The 15,472-nt window shown below is 32.3% G+C and overlaps 1 protein-coding gene across 8 annotated transcripts in view; it reads left to right on the top strand.

The window, feature by feature from the left end:
* The window catches only part of LOC118196617 (WD repeat-containing protein 76-like), a 133,167-nt gene that overhangs the window by 24,370 nt on the left and 93,325 nt on the right, over nt 1-15,472 (top strand). For 5 of the 8 annotated variants that reach the window (XM_085823814.1, XM_085823812.1, XM_085823811.1 and 2 more), the window contains 3 exons: nt 781-813; nt 12,993-13,025; nt 13,817-13,849. In XM_085823814.1, coding sequence (XP_085679940.1) covers nt 781-813; nt 12,993-13,025; nt 13,817-13,849 — 99 coding nt within the window. Of the gene's footprint in view, nt 1-780; nt 814-12,992; nt 13,026-13,816; nt 13,850-14,512; nt 14,636-15,472 lie in introns of those variants that run through there. The other 3 variants (XM_085823815.1, XM_085823813.1, XM_085823817.1) reach the window with 2 other exon arrangements.

Below are 15,472 nucleotides of genomic sequence, written 5' to 3'. Positions count from 1 at the left end.
CATTTCTGAATAACTCAAAGTACTACACAAACTGCTTTCAGATAGTTTATTTGATATGAATCCCAGTACATGGGCAAAACATGCATGTACTGGGTTTTGGTTTTTCAAAGTTCATGTCTCTTTCTTCAGAAAGTACCACCATGAAAAAATAGACGAAAGTGTAAATATGAAATGTAAATATATACCCAAGTTACTTTTTATCCATTCATACACATGTAATCATCATATAACCAAGAAGAGTGTTTTAGAGAGGTATAGAGTAGCAGGCCTCCCCATGGCACACCCTGGGTAATGTTAAATCTGCTACAGTATTCAGAATCTAGTGTTTTTTAATCTTAGGCAAAATCTGTTACTCTTTTGTGCGCTTCCCAGCAATTGTTTCAATATTCTTTTCGGAAGTCTATTCATTCAGTGTGCCCACTATGGGCACACCTACAGAATTAAAACGATAAATGCTATTTTCACAAAACTTTACCTGTATACTCCACTAGGTCTGATTAGATTGCCTACCTTTTTTTTTTTTTGAGGGAGCGGTCAAAATTCCAACTTTAAAAGATAGCGTGCCGGAAAGGGTTAGACTACGAGGATTATATCTCATCTGTAGTTAATAGGTAAATTCACCTTTTTGTATGGGGTAGAAACTTATTTATAAATTAAAATTAGTTTGAAGTGGAAACATGTGTTTTACATAGCTCCAAATTTAATCTCTGTACTCTAATCTGTATATATTATTTAATAAATTATATCGGAATTTTTAACATCCATCTTGTCATTTTATAGGAAAAAAAGAAGAGGAATAAAGACTTAAAACCTGTGAGTACCTTTTCTTCAACAATAAAAGTTTACATGCTAACTAGCACTTGGTGATACGCCACCACCAGTGTGATCCAAGATAATTAATTTCTAGGGTTGCCATAACATTCATAGAGCAGAGTCATGAGGAAATTATTTGGTTTGCTGGAGTACATGCAGAAAGAATCATGAAAAGTATTACCAGTTTATAAAAATTTTCGTGTTTTATATATTCCAATTAGAGGAAATGAAAATGTGCCATGTTTGTAAATGTATAAAATCATACTCAAACTAGAACATACTGTATTGTATTATACAGATATCTGGAAAATGTATAAAGGAATTTTTTATATGCATTTGATATGCTTTTATCTTCATATTTTCTTTTTATATATATTTTGCTGTGCTCTATAAAAATTATCAGAGGGATTTCTTTGATTTATTTATTTTCAATTTAGATTAAAAATTTTTCTTTTACAACTTGAAATTTACAAAATTGTAACATCTACATTACCATTGGTCCCAGACTGTAGATTTCTTGTTAAGTTAGATTTTTTTTTTAATATGATGAAACAAATGAGCAGTATCTGCCTTTGAGACCATTCATAGAGTGATTTAGTCATCATTATTGTCAATCATTATTTAATCAATGGCCTTTTCTTCAAAAATAAATGTGATGTTTACATACTAACTTGCACTTGGCTAGTTAGTTATTAAATATACTTGGCACTTAGCTAACTTAAGGCACAAAATCATTGAATCCATTCATGCCTGCACAAGTGGTTTTAAACTATACTAGTCAAGGAAGGTAAATTAATGTATGCATAAAGGTACGGTTTACTTAGCAAAACTGTCAACTAAATGTCAGTTTGTTTCTTTCATTGTGATTGGTCAGTTCTTGTACCAAGTTGGCATCTATGCAAAGAGTTAGAATGTCATCATACTACATTTTGACAAAATGAAGCCTCTTCTGACTGCAAAGCCTTATAGAGCACTTAAAGGAAATTTAAACTATATGTGAGTAATGTGACAAAAAACATCTGTGTAGGTAGCCTATATACCTGGTACTAAACTAAATAGAACCATCAATAATGCATTGTTCTTAATTACTTGGCTACTTTTGGACATGAATTTCTGGTTTTCTGTTATATTACTTTCGATAATTGTTATTGTAAAGTACAGTCAAAAGTCGTTAATCCGGACTCATCGGGACTTCGGCGATTCCGGATTATAGATCATCAGTTTAAATCTGGTAAGATGACATGCAGAAATTATAAAATTAAAAATATGAAACCGTAATTTATGAAATAAAGAACAATTATGATCTAAAGGGTATCAAAATTTACAAAAAAAAAAAAAAAAAAAAAAACTTAATATTTATTTGGTTACTTTATTAAACATTTCTTTCAATGTAAGTTGTTTAGGTTGCTTCGTTTTTTATGTGATAATACTTTCTCTTTAATTCTATAAACAGACATAATTTCTTGTTCAGTTACAAACCTCCGCTGTTCAAGTCCTATAATTGCTGTGTCGAGAATACCGACTAATTTGTCAATCTAAATTTTTTCATTTTCAATAACCTCTGTGTCACTTTCTTTGCTATCGGAAGCGAATTATAATGACAAGGAATTTGATTTAAATCATATCAAAGACGGAGTACATCGAGATGAACTACTACATTTAGTAAAAAATTATAAGCCAAATAAAATAAAAACATCTGCCCTGAAGATAAGGATAGTGCTGACAGATCAACAATTCATTGCACGCCGCGGCGTCTTCCCCCCTGCCGCAGAGCAGCGTGAAATTGATAAACCGATTTCGGAATGGTTAAGAAACAAAGGATATGCCTTTATCCATTTTTTGCAGCAATTCCACTTTCTGTATAATGGACTTCGAAACATACTTTCGCTTTGTAGATCCTTTACATATTAGTAAATATATATCAGAAATTCTGTTTGACATAATTGAAAGTTCAAGCTTACTTTTATAAAATTACTCTAACAGTCTGCAAAAAATAATAAGCTGGATCCAATTACAAGATTAAGGAACAATGCAATCTGCAACATTAACTAAATTAGATAATTTTAGCTTAGCTTATACCATCCGTTATACATTAAACGCGCATTCGTAAACGTATTTTGCACATGCGCACACGCATATTCACAGCCGTAAAGGTCTTACGTGCATTCGTCACGAGGTCCGGATTATGGGTGTCCGAATTAATGACTTTTGACTGTATTACTAATGAGGAATTTACTTTCAAGTTTGTCTTTGGGCCTCAGCATCTAGTATTGTCACTGAAAGTGATTGTTATCGGAGGAATTCTTGAAAAGTAGTTAGTTCTTCCGTTTTTAGAATTCAAGCACTTTTCCTTAAATGTTAGAATGCAGATTCAATTATGAATGCATACGTTTATTTAGAATAATAAATACGTGAACTTTTCCTAAATGTACTTGATCTTTTAAATTGGATTATTTTTATGTGAAATGAAAATTACTCATTTTTAAGCCCATCACAGAGTTGCCAACTCTCCCGATTTTCGACCGCTCTCCCGCCAACGCAATTTACAATATATTTATCTCGACTTTTTCTTATTCTTAAAATTTCTCATGATTTTTATGGAGCTTGGCTTAATACTCTGTTATATGAACAAAAAAAAAAAAAAAAAGTGATTTTGGACGTCTGAAAGCAATTGAATTTTCTCTAGATTATATCTAAAACAAAACATTGCGAATTAGATAACTTCTGTTTTGTGAGTGAGAGCTTATACGTATCCAGGAATTTTGTTCTCCAATGGGCATCGTGCTCCACTGCGTGTCATCTTTCATATATTAGCCAATGAGGACAAAGCAAGCTGTTATTTGGATGTTCTTCAGTTATTTTGGTCATTTTGTCCTGAGTTGTGTGAGTACACGTGCCTTCGGGAAATAGTTTTAGAAATTATTATCTTTTACTATGTCTGCGAAAAAGGTGAAATACTCATGAACGTTTCAAAATTCGTACACAGTTGACTTTCCTTCCATTATTTTTCCTTAAGGAAATGTAATAAATTTGCGATGTGTACCGCCTGTCGTTGCGATTTTTTGATTTCGCATGGTGGAAGAGTGGATGTTCTCAAACATGTGCGTACACAAAAGCACAAAAACTGTTTTGAAAAAAACGAAGAATTGAATTTTTCTTCGGAAACAAAGAACCAAAAAGTTATTAATGCAGAATGAGTGTTTTCTGCCTTTTTACTGAAGCACAACCTGCCACTGAATGCATCGTATCACGCTGCAACTTTATTTAGAAAAATGTTTCCCGATAGTGAAATCGCTAAGAAATATTCAAGTGCAAGAACCAAAACAGGTGCAATTGTTAAAGAAATGGATTTGAAAAATAAATCTTCAGTTATTGATTGCATTAAAACAGCTCCGTTTTGCCTCTCTATGGATGGAAGCAATAATACCGATTCAAAACTGTATCCATTTGTTGTTTCTTTTTTAATCCAGAGTCTTCAGAAATTGAGTGCAGTTTACTTTCTGTCCCCACTTAGAAGGACATTTGACAGGCTTTAATGTAGCACAGGTAATTATTAAAACTTTAAAAGAAAATGTAGTCGCTCTGGATAATTGCTTAGCACTTGGTGCCGATAATGCACCTGTATTGGTAGGCTTGAAGAAAAATGATGTTGCACAGTCCTTAAAAGTCCTTAAAAGACCTTAATTTTTTCAAAAATGATTTTTGGTCCTTAAAAGTCCTTAATTTTGGCCAAAATGAATAAACGGTCCTTAATTTTGCTCATTTGACATTTCTTATCATTTCTAATGATTGCCATTCTAAGTGTGAATTACGATTTCTCATGAATATGGAATTAAAATTACACGGCTCTTAACCAGTCTGTTGGCGGATTTGCGTTGCAAACTATAAAAAAAAAAAAGAACAATTAGCTACCCGAACGAAAGTATCAGTGTCTGATTGGCTATTCACCCAATCTTTCGAAACAGGTGTTATCCATAAATTTAGGCAGATTGTGACGAAAGCGTGAAGCCAGAAGTTCTTTAAGAGGCGAAAGTGGTGATGAAGGTGCTCGAGAAAAAAAAAAAAGAGGGGGGATTCTGAAAACATTTGCCAAAATTAGAGCAATCCCAACTTGGAAGCCCACAACCCTTCCGACGCCAATAGGAACGAGATGCCTGGAAAGTGCATTTTCAAAAAACTGTGGCTTCATCAAGCTGACTACAAAGACTGGATATTGATGTATGGCAATCCTTAAATGTATTCTTTGTCTGAAACAAATTGAAATTTCTAGAATGGGAGAGTCAGCGCTGAACATTCACATGAAAATTAAGTTTCGTTTTATCGTTTCAATTTGTTTTTACGCGGTTTTGCTTAGCTCAATTTCTGTGTTTGTTTCAATTAAGCCATAAATTAACTTTTTATCACCTTCTGCGGAGTTTATTCTCTTTTGCGCATACTATATGTATGGGATATCGGGATTATCAGTTTTTTTCAGCAGCTTGTCTGTTATCGATTTCGCGAGAAATCTGTTGGCTCCATTTTGACTTTAGGTTGCCAAGGGCAAATTCGGTAACGCTAGCCGAGAAAAAGTGAAGTTCGAAAATACGTTTTGAAGCTTCAATAGACAATTAAGTATTTGGTTTAAACCTATGTTGTTGATAGTAATGAATAATTTTTGCTAATGGCGATGTAATTATTAGTTGAAAATAACTAATTAAAAATTTTTTAATATTTTTAAAGTTGAAAACAACTAATTGAAACTAATTTTCCTGGATTAACTAGACGCAAAATTAACTTTCATGAATTACTAAAGTTATTGGGTAGAAGTTTAACTGAAAATATACTTTCCGTTTTATATATATATTTATGCAGTACAAAGTCCGAGGTCGGGACTTCGGCGATCCCAGATTTGAGATTTTTCCGGATATTAGATCATTTTAAATCTACTAAGATGGCACGTAGAAATTATAAAATTGAAAATATGAAATCGTGATTTATGAAATAATGAAGCATTTATGATTTAAAGGGTATCAAAATTTACAAAAGAAAAGAGCTTAATATTTATATGTTTACTTTATTAAACATTTCTTTCAATGTGAGTTGTTTGATTTGTTTTCTCTGCTAATACTTTAGACTAATACTATAGACATATAATTTCTTGTTCAGTTATTAAGTTCCATTTTTCAAGTTCTGTAATAGCTGTGTCGAGAATTCCGAATAACTTGTCAATCAAAATTTTTTCTCGTTCAGTAACCTCTCTGTTACTTTCTTCACTATCGGTAGCTGTATTTTCTGGATTTAGAACCATACTACAGATTTCGCCCTCCGTTAATTGATTGATGATTGGGCATTGTCATCGCAATGAAAAACTTCTGTTTAACTTTGCTAAATTCTGCCGCCTGGTGCGGCCATGCGAGCTCTGGCGCTGGTTCTGGCTTTATGTGAATAACAAATCAGTTATTCTTAATTCAAATAGCACTAAATATAATCGTTTGTCCTATGAGTATCATTAACAAAATCTATTTTTAGCATAAGGAAAGAAATTTCTGCTAAATCTCCCCTTGTCAACATTTTAGCGCATTAAACTTAAATCTGTAATCAGATAATACTCTATTATTTGGCGTTGCTGCATGATTCATCACTCAAGTTGTCATCCATTGATAAACATGTGGTGATGAAAGCAAAATACAATAAATCATGATTCGCGATTTCAGCATCAAGGATATAAAATATTAGTTGGTGTAAAATTAACAAATGTTTCGGTTTGAGATTATGCCAAGCAGATATGCAGCTATGGAGTCAAGTTACTAATCACACAAATTTATGATAAAATAATTATTTCTTCAATAATGAGATATTTTATTTAGCGCCAAACTGAGATTAAGAATCGGATTTCCAGCATGTTTTTTTATGATGAGGGAAAAAATCTAATGCGCGTGTATAAAGCATACCCCTTCCCTTCAAAAAAGCCCTAAAAAATTGGTTGGTGGTGGCTTTGAGGTCCGGATTTTAGATCATTCCAGATATTGGATGTCCGGATCTCGGACTTTGTACTGTAGTATATATATATATAATCTTTCAAAATATAACTTGCCAGTATGGATTCACTCTTTTAAAATAATTCTACTTTAATTAAACTTAGGAGATAATATAATCAATTAATCAATATCGTTTAGGAAATAAATTATATATATACAGTAAAAAATGTATATTTTCACTATTCAAGTATTCACTGTGACAAGTATTCCCATCTTGTCACATGAACAGGCCTCTGTGGAAAGGGGCTTCTCTGTAAATAAAGCAATTGAAATTGAAAATTTAAGTGACTCATCATACATTTTTCAACGCACAGTATTTGATTACATAAAATTTTCTGGAGGTGTTCTTAATATCGAAATTAATAAAGAAATGAGATCAGCAGCAGCTTCTGCAAGGTCTAAATATATGCAGTATTTAGAAGAACAAAAATCTTTAACTAAATCTGAAAATTTAAAGAGGAAAAGAAATATTATTAAGGAAGAAATTGATTATATGAAGCAGAAGAAAAAATTTCTTCAAAGGGACATTAAAGATATTAATGAAGAAGTAGATGCTTTAACAGATGAAGCTGAGACCAGCAGGAACATTGATTTGTTTATCAAAGCAAATGAACTTAGAAGAATAGTTAAAGAAAAGGAAATAGACATAAATAAATTAGATGTTAAAATAGCTTATTATTTCAGATTTAAAAAAAGCACAAATGTTTTGTATCTTTTATTGTACAATTTATTATTCTAGTATCTTTCAAAAAACCAAGGAAATAAATTGTGTGTTTACAAATCAGTTATTTTCATCTGCAAAATATTCTTACATTGTGATTATAATAGTAGTTGACTGTGTTTAAATAAATATCAAATAAGTTAAATAATAATCATGTAAATCTCTAAAATAGTGACTGTTATTAGTGTAAAATACACTTATATATGTTTTTCAAGAAATTATGTTCCTAATTTAATGTTATCTACTTCAGAACTTGTAGGGAGTTAGTTTAATTTTCAAAATTGTTTTATGGTAAGTATTAAATTGAATTTAATTAATAGTGCGTAATACACACTTCTGTTAGTTTCTTAAAGTGAAATTACAAGCATAAAGTCGGTTTGCATGGATAATTGCTTTATTCTATTCATTTTTTTGTTTGCTGATGGGTCCTTAATTTTTTCTTTGATGGTCCTTAAAAGTCCTTAATTTTCATGTAAGGAAATGTGTACGAAACCTGGTTGCAGGTATCTTGAGCAGGGCTTAATTTCTAAGATGAGAAGTGCAGGAGTCCTATAGAAGACCATCAGCAAACAGGAACAAGAGTAAATAAATAAATAAAATGACTTTTAAACTCACTAATAATTTAAAAATTATATAGTTAATTATTATCAAATTAATAGCTATTTAATTAATGTTTCTAAATTGTTGTTTAATTAATAATTATTATATAATTAATTAATTATAATTTAATTGATAATTATTAGATAATTAATTATTACTTATTGAAATAATTAAAGACTGAAGTACTTAAATAATTAAAACTAAATAAAATGTTAAGAAATAAATTGAAATTTAATACGCGATTTTTAATATAATTATATTATCGAGATAAAATTTCTACTGAAAAGAAGTGCTGCAGCCTTCTTATTCAAATCTCCTTTGCGTTCCGGCTAGAATTATGATTTATTATAAAAATTGAGAAGCACCGGAGCCAAAATCCGGTAGGCTCCGGCCCAATTTAAGCTCTGATCGTAGGGGGGGGGGAGGTTTTATTATCATAAAAATTAAATATACTTAAAGTATATCTGATGAAAATTCCGGGGCGAAACAGAATGAGGGTATGAGTGGGTGGAAACAAAAAAATTAGGGAAATCTTGGTGAGAAAGAGCGTTCTCTTTGACCGCGGCTCTCTGCTGATATAACTATAGCTATCAAGCAGATGTATGTCAAGGGTAAAATAACTCCTGAATTTGACTCCTAAGGATGAATGTAAAGCTGCTGGTTACGCTTCCTCCCATTAGTGGCTACTGTAGAAAATAATCTGTAGGACGTGCTTGAGCAGTTTATCTCAGTATTTCACTCTTATTGTACTCGCTGTCACTTAACGAACATTTAAGAACACAAATTTTCCTTCCTGCGAGGATAACTAACCGTAAGCATATATAACAATACACTATATATGATGGCATGGGGAGAAATTTACGCGTTCCTAAACAAACTCCCCCAAATTTATTGTTTTTCTTAGAGGGCAAGGTTTCCGCATGTGAGTGAGGGGACTTTACGTGAACGTCTCATGTTCTCATGAGTTCGTATTTCTAGGGAAATAGAGTATTGCGAGGTCTGCTTATTGGTAAACTAAAACGTTAGGAATTCTAAATATTTTCCCTTTAAATTGTGGTTCAGTTTTATAAAAAGAAGTACCGGAGCTCATCTTATTTAGGGCTCCGGTGCACTCCGGCTACAATTGTAATTTATCTTAAATATTGAGAAGCACCGGAGCCGGGCTTCAGTGGGCACTGACGCAATTTAAGCACTGAAATGAAAATTACTCATTTTTAAGCCCATCATTTCAATGCGTTTAACTGTATAATGTTTTAAACGGTCCTTTTCAAACTTTTTATCTTCATATAAATCATATAAATTAAGCAATAGGAATCTGAGTTTAAAAATATTGCTAGGTATTTATTGTTTTACAAATATGACTTTTATTTTGCTGGACATATATCCTGTGGAGGAAATTGAAAGTGTGTGTGGTGTAATCTGTAGTTCAGATAAAATTATAATTTAGATATCGGACTATTAAAATAATTATAGTAATAAAACTGATAAAAAAATTTTATAAGATCATATAAAACATTGTTCCTTATTATCTGGAACGCCACTGAAAAGTTGTGAGAAAGTATTCATAAGACAATACAGTAATTTGCAAATTACCCATGATGGTGCTGAAAAGTATTTATGTATTGGCACTTTTAAAATTCAGTTGTCATTTTTCTAATTAGTGGCCTATAGGATAAATTCTAAGTTTTAACATTAAGAAAAAAGGTTTCACTTAACCTTTTTTCCTTTTAAAAATATTTCTTGTCCTGATTTTGAGCTTGTCAATTCCTATTTTCGGAAATCTATTCAATAAAATTGTACATCTTGAGAAAAAAAAAAAAAACTTTTAATTTCATAATAATTCAACGTTAAGATATACAGAAATACTAAATCGAAATTACAGCCAATATCTAACATCTCTTCTGTTTCCAAACTATTCGTTATCGTTGCCAAAAGTTACTAACAAAAAAATAAAGTCATAACATTTCGTCGTGCACCATCTAGTGAAAACAGAATTGACTATTTATTAATTTGTTGTATAGTTTATGCTTTATAACTGTTTTCGACATTCTCTTTCTATTCTCAGCCTTTGATATTCCATTTGTATTCATATTTCTTCATCTATTTTCATTTGCCATTTCTTTCTTTCTTTTTCTATTCTCCACTGTAATAATCAGACTTTCTTTCACAAAGTCAGCGTCTTTGATAAACTCCTTGCTATTCTGGAGTTTGTGTTTCTTCTTTGCCAATTACCAATAAAACAGTTACCAAATGCTCTTTCTTTGCGTTCTTTTCTTTTCTTTTTTAAAAATTTTCAAATTTTAGAATTAATTAATTCTTATGGTGCTTATTCCTTTTTAGAAATACGATCTTCTCTCAAATGTGAGGTGTATCCTTTTCCTTTTTTCCCTCTGTATGAGCTGTGGCTCTTAAGCATATTGTAATAGCTTCATGATTAAAAAGGCTCCATTTGACAAAATAAAACTGAATGTTTATTAAAATAACATTATAAAGTGTGTAATTTAACTCAGAGCAGAATATTAATTCTACAACATATATATATATACACTGGTTATCATAAATTAAGGAAAAATCACGATTACTTACAAATTACATGTGTAATTTTATGAAACGTACCCACAATATACAACACATAGTAAGGTATCAAATAACATAAAAACTAATTACCAGGCAATTATGGTAGTATAGAAATTAGCACATGTATAAAATGAACAAATCGAAGGTGTCAGTTTGCTATAGGAAAGGTACCTTCAATATGGAATATGGTCGCCTCTAAAAGCAATGCAGCTCATACAGCGATGTGTGATGCTTTCATTTATACGCTCTATTAGTTCCATAGGAAGCGAGAGCCATTACTCTTGCAAAGGAGTTGCAAGCGTGGCAAGGGTCTGAGGGGGTGGATTGAGAGCAGCTAGACATCTCCCTAAAGCATCCCAAACGTGATTGATAGGATTCAAGTCCGGGGATCGAGCTGGTCACTCCATGCGCATAATTTTTTCCTATTGAAGATAATCATCTATGATACGAGCCTTGTGTGGTCTTGCGTTGTCGTCCTGTTAATAGGAAAGCATCACCTATTGCCCCGGCATATGGGTGCACATAAGCATGAAGGATGTCATCTCTATAAACCGGAGCATTCACAGTTTCCCTTGGAAAGACATGGAGGTTTGTGCGTCCACCCAAAGAGATGCCACCCCAAACACAGACGCTGCCTCTTCTGTTTGTATCTCTTTCACGGATGTTTGACGGATGATAATCTGTAGTTCAGATAAAATTATAATTTAGATATCGGACTATTAAAATAATTATAGTAATAAAACTGATAAAAAAATTTTATAACATCATATAATAAAACATTGTTCCTTATTATCTGGAACGCCACTGAAAAGTTGTGAGAAAGTATTCATAAGGTAATACAGTAATTTGCAAATTACCCATGATGGTGCTGAAAAGTATTTATGTATTGGCACTTTTAAAATTCAGTTGTCATTTTTCTGATTAGTGGCCTATAGGATAAATTCTAAGTTTTAACATTAAGAAAAAAGGTTTCACTTAACCTTTTTTCCTTTTAAAAATATTTCTTGTCCTGATTTTGAGCTTGCCAATTCCTATTTTCGGAAATATGTTCAATAAAATGCTACATCTTGAGAAAAGAAAAAAAAAAAAGAAAACTTTTAATTTCATAATAATTCAACGTTAAGATATACAGAAACACTAAATCGAAATTACAGCCAACATCTAACATCTCTTCTGTTTCCAAACTAACTGTTCGTTATCGTTGCCAAAAGTTACTAACAAAAAAATAAAGTCATAGCATTTCGTCGTGCACCATCTAGTGAAAACAGTAATGGGTTCCAGGTTCTCTACATATCAAATAGCACCTGCTGTCACTTTCTAGATTAAACCTAGACTCATCCGTAAAGAGAACCGCCCTCCATTGATCAGGCGTCCTGTGGACATGTTGTCGTGCCTACTGCAAATGGTCTCTCCTATGGCATGACGTGAGCGGCACGCAAATGGCTGGTTATCTCGCATACAGACTACCTTTGTGAAGCCTTCTATGCATAGTTGACGTTGACACTAACCTTCCAGTGGTTACAGCAAGGGAGGATCTAAGAAGAGTCGGAGTACCGGTTCCATTCCTGCGTGCACATAATGTCAAATATGGGCCATCGGCGCTCATCGTAGCAGTTGGCCGTCCTTGGCTGAACCTTCTAGATGCCGAATCTGTGGTTTGAAATTGCCTCCAAAGTCTATGAACCACAGAAGGACTCACATTAATCATCTGGCAACTTTTGTTTGACTTTGTCCTGCCTCTAGTGTCCCATTGGCTCTCCATCGTAGTTTTGCAGGCAAATGATGCCTGGAGGTCATTGTTACAAATTGGCTATCTCAGATTTCTGATGTCACTATCACAGTGAAATATGTGGGCTTGCTCTCAAACATGGACTTTTATGCTCCTAGCAGATGACGTATTCTGACTGCAGCACCACTAATTTGCATATTGCAGTTTTATTCCGCTACTCTTACTTGCCAACATATTCAAATTTTACATGGTTTGGCTTATTTTTGAGTGAGCTATTGCTATTTTTGTAGTTTTTTCTTAATTTATGATAACCAGTGTATATAAAAAAATTTAAAAAAAAAAACCCTAGTGCCTTGGGGCTTCATGGCAAACATTCAACTACCTTAAATCTAGTAACCTGTCAGAAGAAGAGGTGAGACATGCCTTGTTAATTGCCAGACAGTCACTAGATACTGCAGTACCAGATATCTTTGATATTTGATGCAACTTCTGATGCAGATTCAAAAATTGACTTATTTTTTTTTTTTTTTTTTAGGCAGAAAAAGAGATGGATGAAGATTGTGATCCAGTGAGTAACATTTTCTTCAAAGATTAAACATTTTGTCTTTATGTACTTTTGAATGCCTTGTGGTGGTACTTGCATATTAACACAACCACCTTGGTGCAGTTTAGCAATTTTTTACAGATGAAAGATAACATCGGTAATATCCAATAGGATGCACATTGGTGGTTTACATGACTATATTTTTAAAAAGATCCCAAACTATCAATATTTATCATAAGTTGGCAACATATGAAATGAAAGCATATTTTAGCAAATTAAAATACAAATTGTGATTATTAAATAAATATTGCATAATACTTATAAAAGTACTTACATTTGTCACCAAATCTTTCTGCGATTTTTTCCTGCGCTTTCTCCAAGTACACTGTCTCGCTTAAAAAGTTCATAGAATTGCAGAGCCTCGACATCGGCCAAATCTCTGCAACGAGTCATCTACTAAATGCATGTGCTTGATGTTCTGTAAAATTCTGTATTTCTGCAGAAATTTTACCACAGTTTTCTTTCATTGATTCTAGATTCCAAAAGTCTATATTTTAAAATTAAAACAAAATATCACAATGTGCTCATAAAAGGCAATGAAGTCACATGGTAGAGAGTTCAACAGGTTTTGTGGGAAAATTTAGCTATTTCCATTAAGGTAGTTGTTATAAGATGTAAGTACCTAAAGAGCTATAACAGTTCATGTTTGTGAAACAAATAAAGCCAAAATCTTTCACTACTACGGTATATTTTAGTCTGTGCTAGTTTTGTACTATATTCTATAATTTTTTTAATTTGGGTTAACCTTTTTGTAGGAAGAAGAAGAGGTGTATGAAGAATGGAAACCAGTGAGTACCGTATTGTTTAAGGATGAAAACATCCTCAGCATTTATGTAAACTGTGAAAATCATTTCGGCATATTAAAGTGCATACTCAGAACAAGAAAGAAACAAAATAAAATTCAAATCTAATCTTCATATTTTTAATCAGCAAAAATGTGCAATTATTAAGGTGGGAATTAAATATTTTAAATTTAACTAGAAGATTTTATCTTGATATAAGTTTATTTGCAAAATGTCAAGTAAGAATTATTGATTATTTCAAAAATTAAATGACGGGAACTTTCCATTTTCTACTATTCTATAGCAATAGTGGCATTTTGCAGGGCACATGGAGACATACCATGCACCGATATTGATTGCACTGCTTTTAACCCTTCGTGGCACGGTGTGCCTGGTCTGGGCACACCTAAAAATTTCCTTCTGTATGCACAGAAAAATTGAATGAAAAAGGGTCTATAGGTTACTCTAAACCTTCTTTATTTATACTAGATGGTAGCATAACATAAATCAGTTGATATATTTTAGCCATGTTTAGTTTTCAAAGAAATCTTCCAATTTTTTTTTTTTTTTTTTTTTTTAGGATATAAAAAGAATTGTTTGAAAAGAAATTTCTGTGTTACTTTCTTGGCTGTATGCTAATCTGCTTATTGTATAATAATTTTAAATTTTTACATATTCCCTAAAATGGAACAGCAAACATCAGGTGTGCCCAGAGTGGGCTCACTGAGATACTACGACCCGACCAACAACTGTATCTTTGTTTTTGTGCAGCTTTCCAGTAACTATAGAAAGGTGGGTCCACATATCTGTTTCATTTCATGTTTTTCTCTTTTTTTCTTTTTTCTTGAAGGGAGGTTTGGTTATCAACTAATAAATTCTTGGTGTGATTTTCTGAAGGTTGGGTAATTTTATCAGTAAGCTGTTTGGTTTTTCACTAGCACAGATCTCTTTTGCTTTCGTTCAAAGGAGTTTTGTTAGTGCTACATTTTGTAGTTTTGAGTTGTAGGCGTTTATTTAATTTTTTTTTTATATAGTTTGTAATTTCCAATTGTAGATACAATATTAGTTTATTTTTCTCGGATTTTTAATTATTTTCTAAATGAATCGGAGAGTGCTGACCATCTCTGAATAACTCAAAGTGCTGCTTTCAGATAGTTTATTTGATATGAATCCCAGTACATGTGCAAAACATGCATGTACTGGGTTTTGGTTTTTCAAAGTTCATGTCACTTTCTTCAAAAAGTACCACCATGAAAAAATAGACGAAAGTGTAAATATGAAATGTAAATATATACCCAAGTTACTTTTTATACATTCATACACATGTAATCATCATATAACCAAGAAGAGTTTTTTAGGGAGGTATAGTCTGTTGGTGTGCCCACTACGGGCACACCAACATAATTAAAACGATAAATGGTATTTTCACAAAACTTTTACCTGTATACTTCTCTAGGTCTGATTAGATTGCCTACCTTTTTTTTTTTTTTTTTTTTTTTTTTTTTTTGAGGGAGGGGTCAAAATTCCAACTTTAAAAGATAGCGTGCCGGAAAGGGTTAAACTATGAGGATTATATCTCATCTGTTGTTAATAGGTGAATGCACCTTTTTGTATGAGGTAGAAACTTAT

This window comes from Stegodyphus dumicola, chromosome 9, assembly GCF_044657685.1.
Source record: "Stegodyphus dumicola isolate Sdum_Otavi_A_Nest chromosome 9, ASM4465768v1".
In the NCBI taxonomy this organism is placed as follows: domain Eukaryota; kingdom Metazoa; phylum Arthropoda; class Arachnida; order Araneae; family Eresidae; genus Stegodyphus; species Stegodyphus dumicola.
This window is presented reverse-complemented; position numbering and strand designations above follow the sequence as displayed.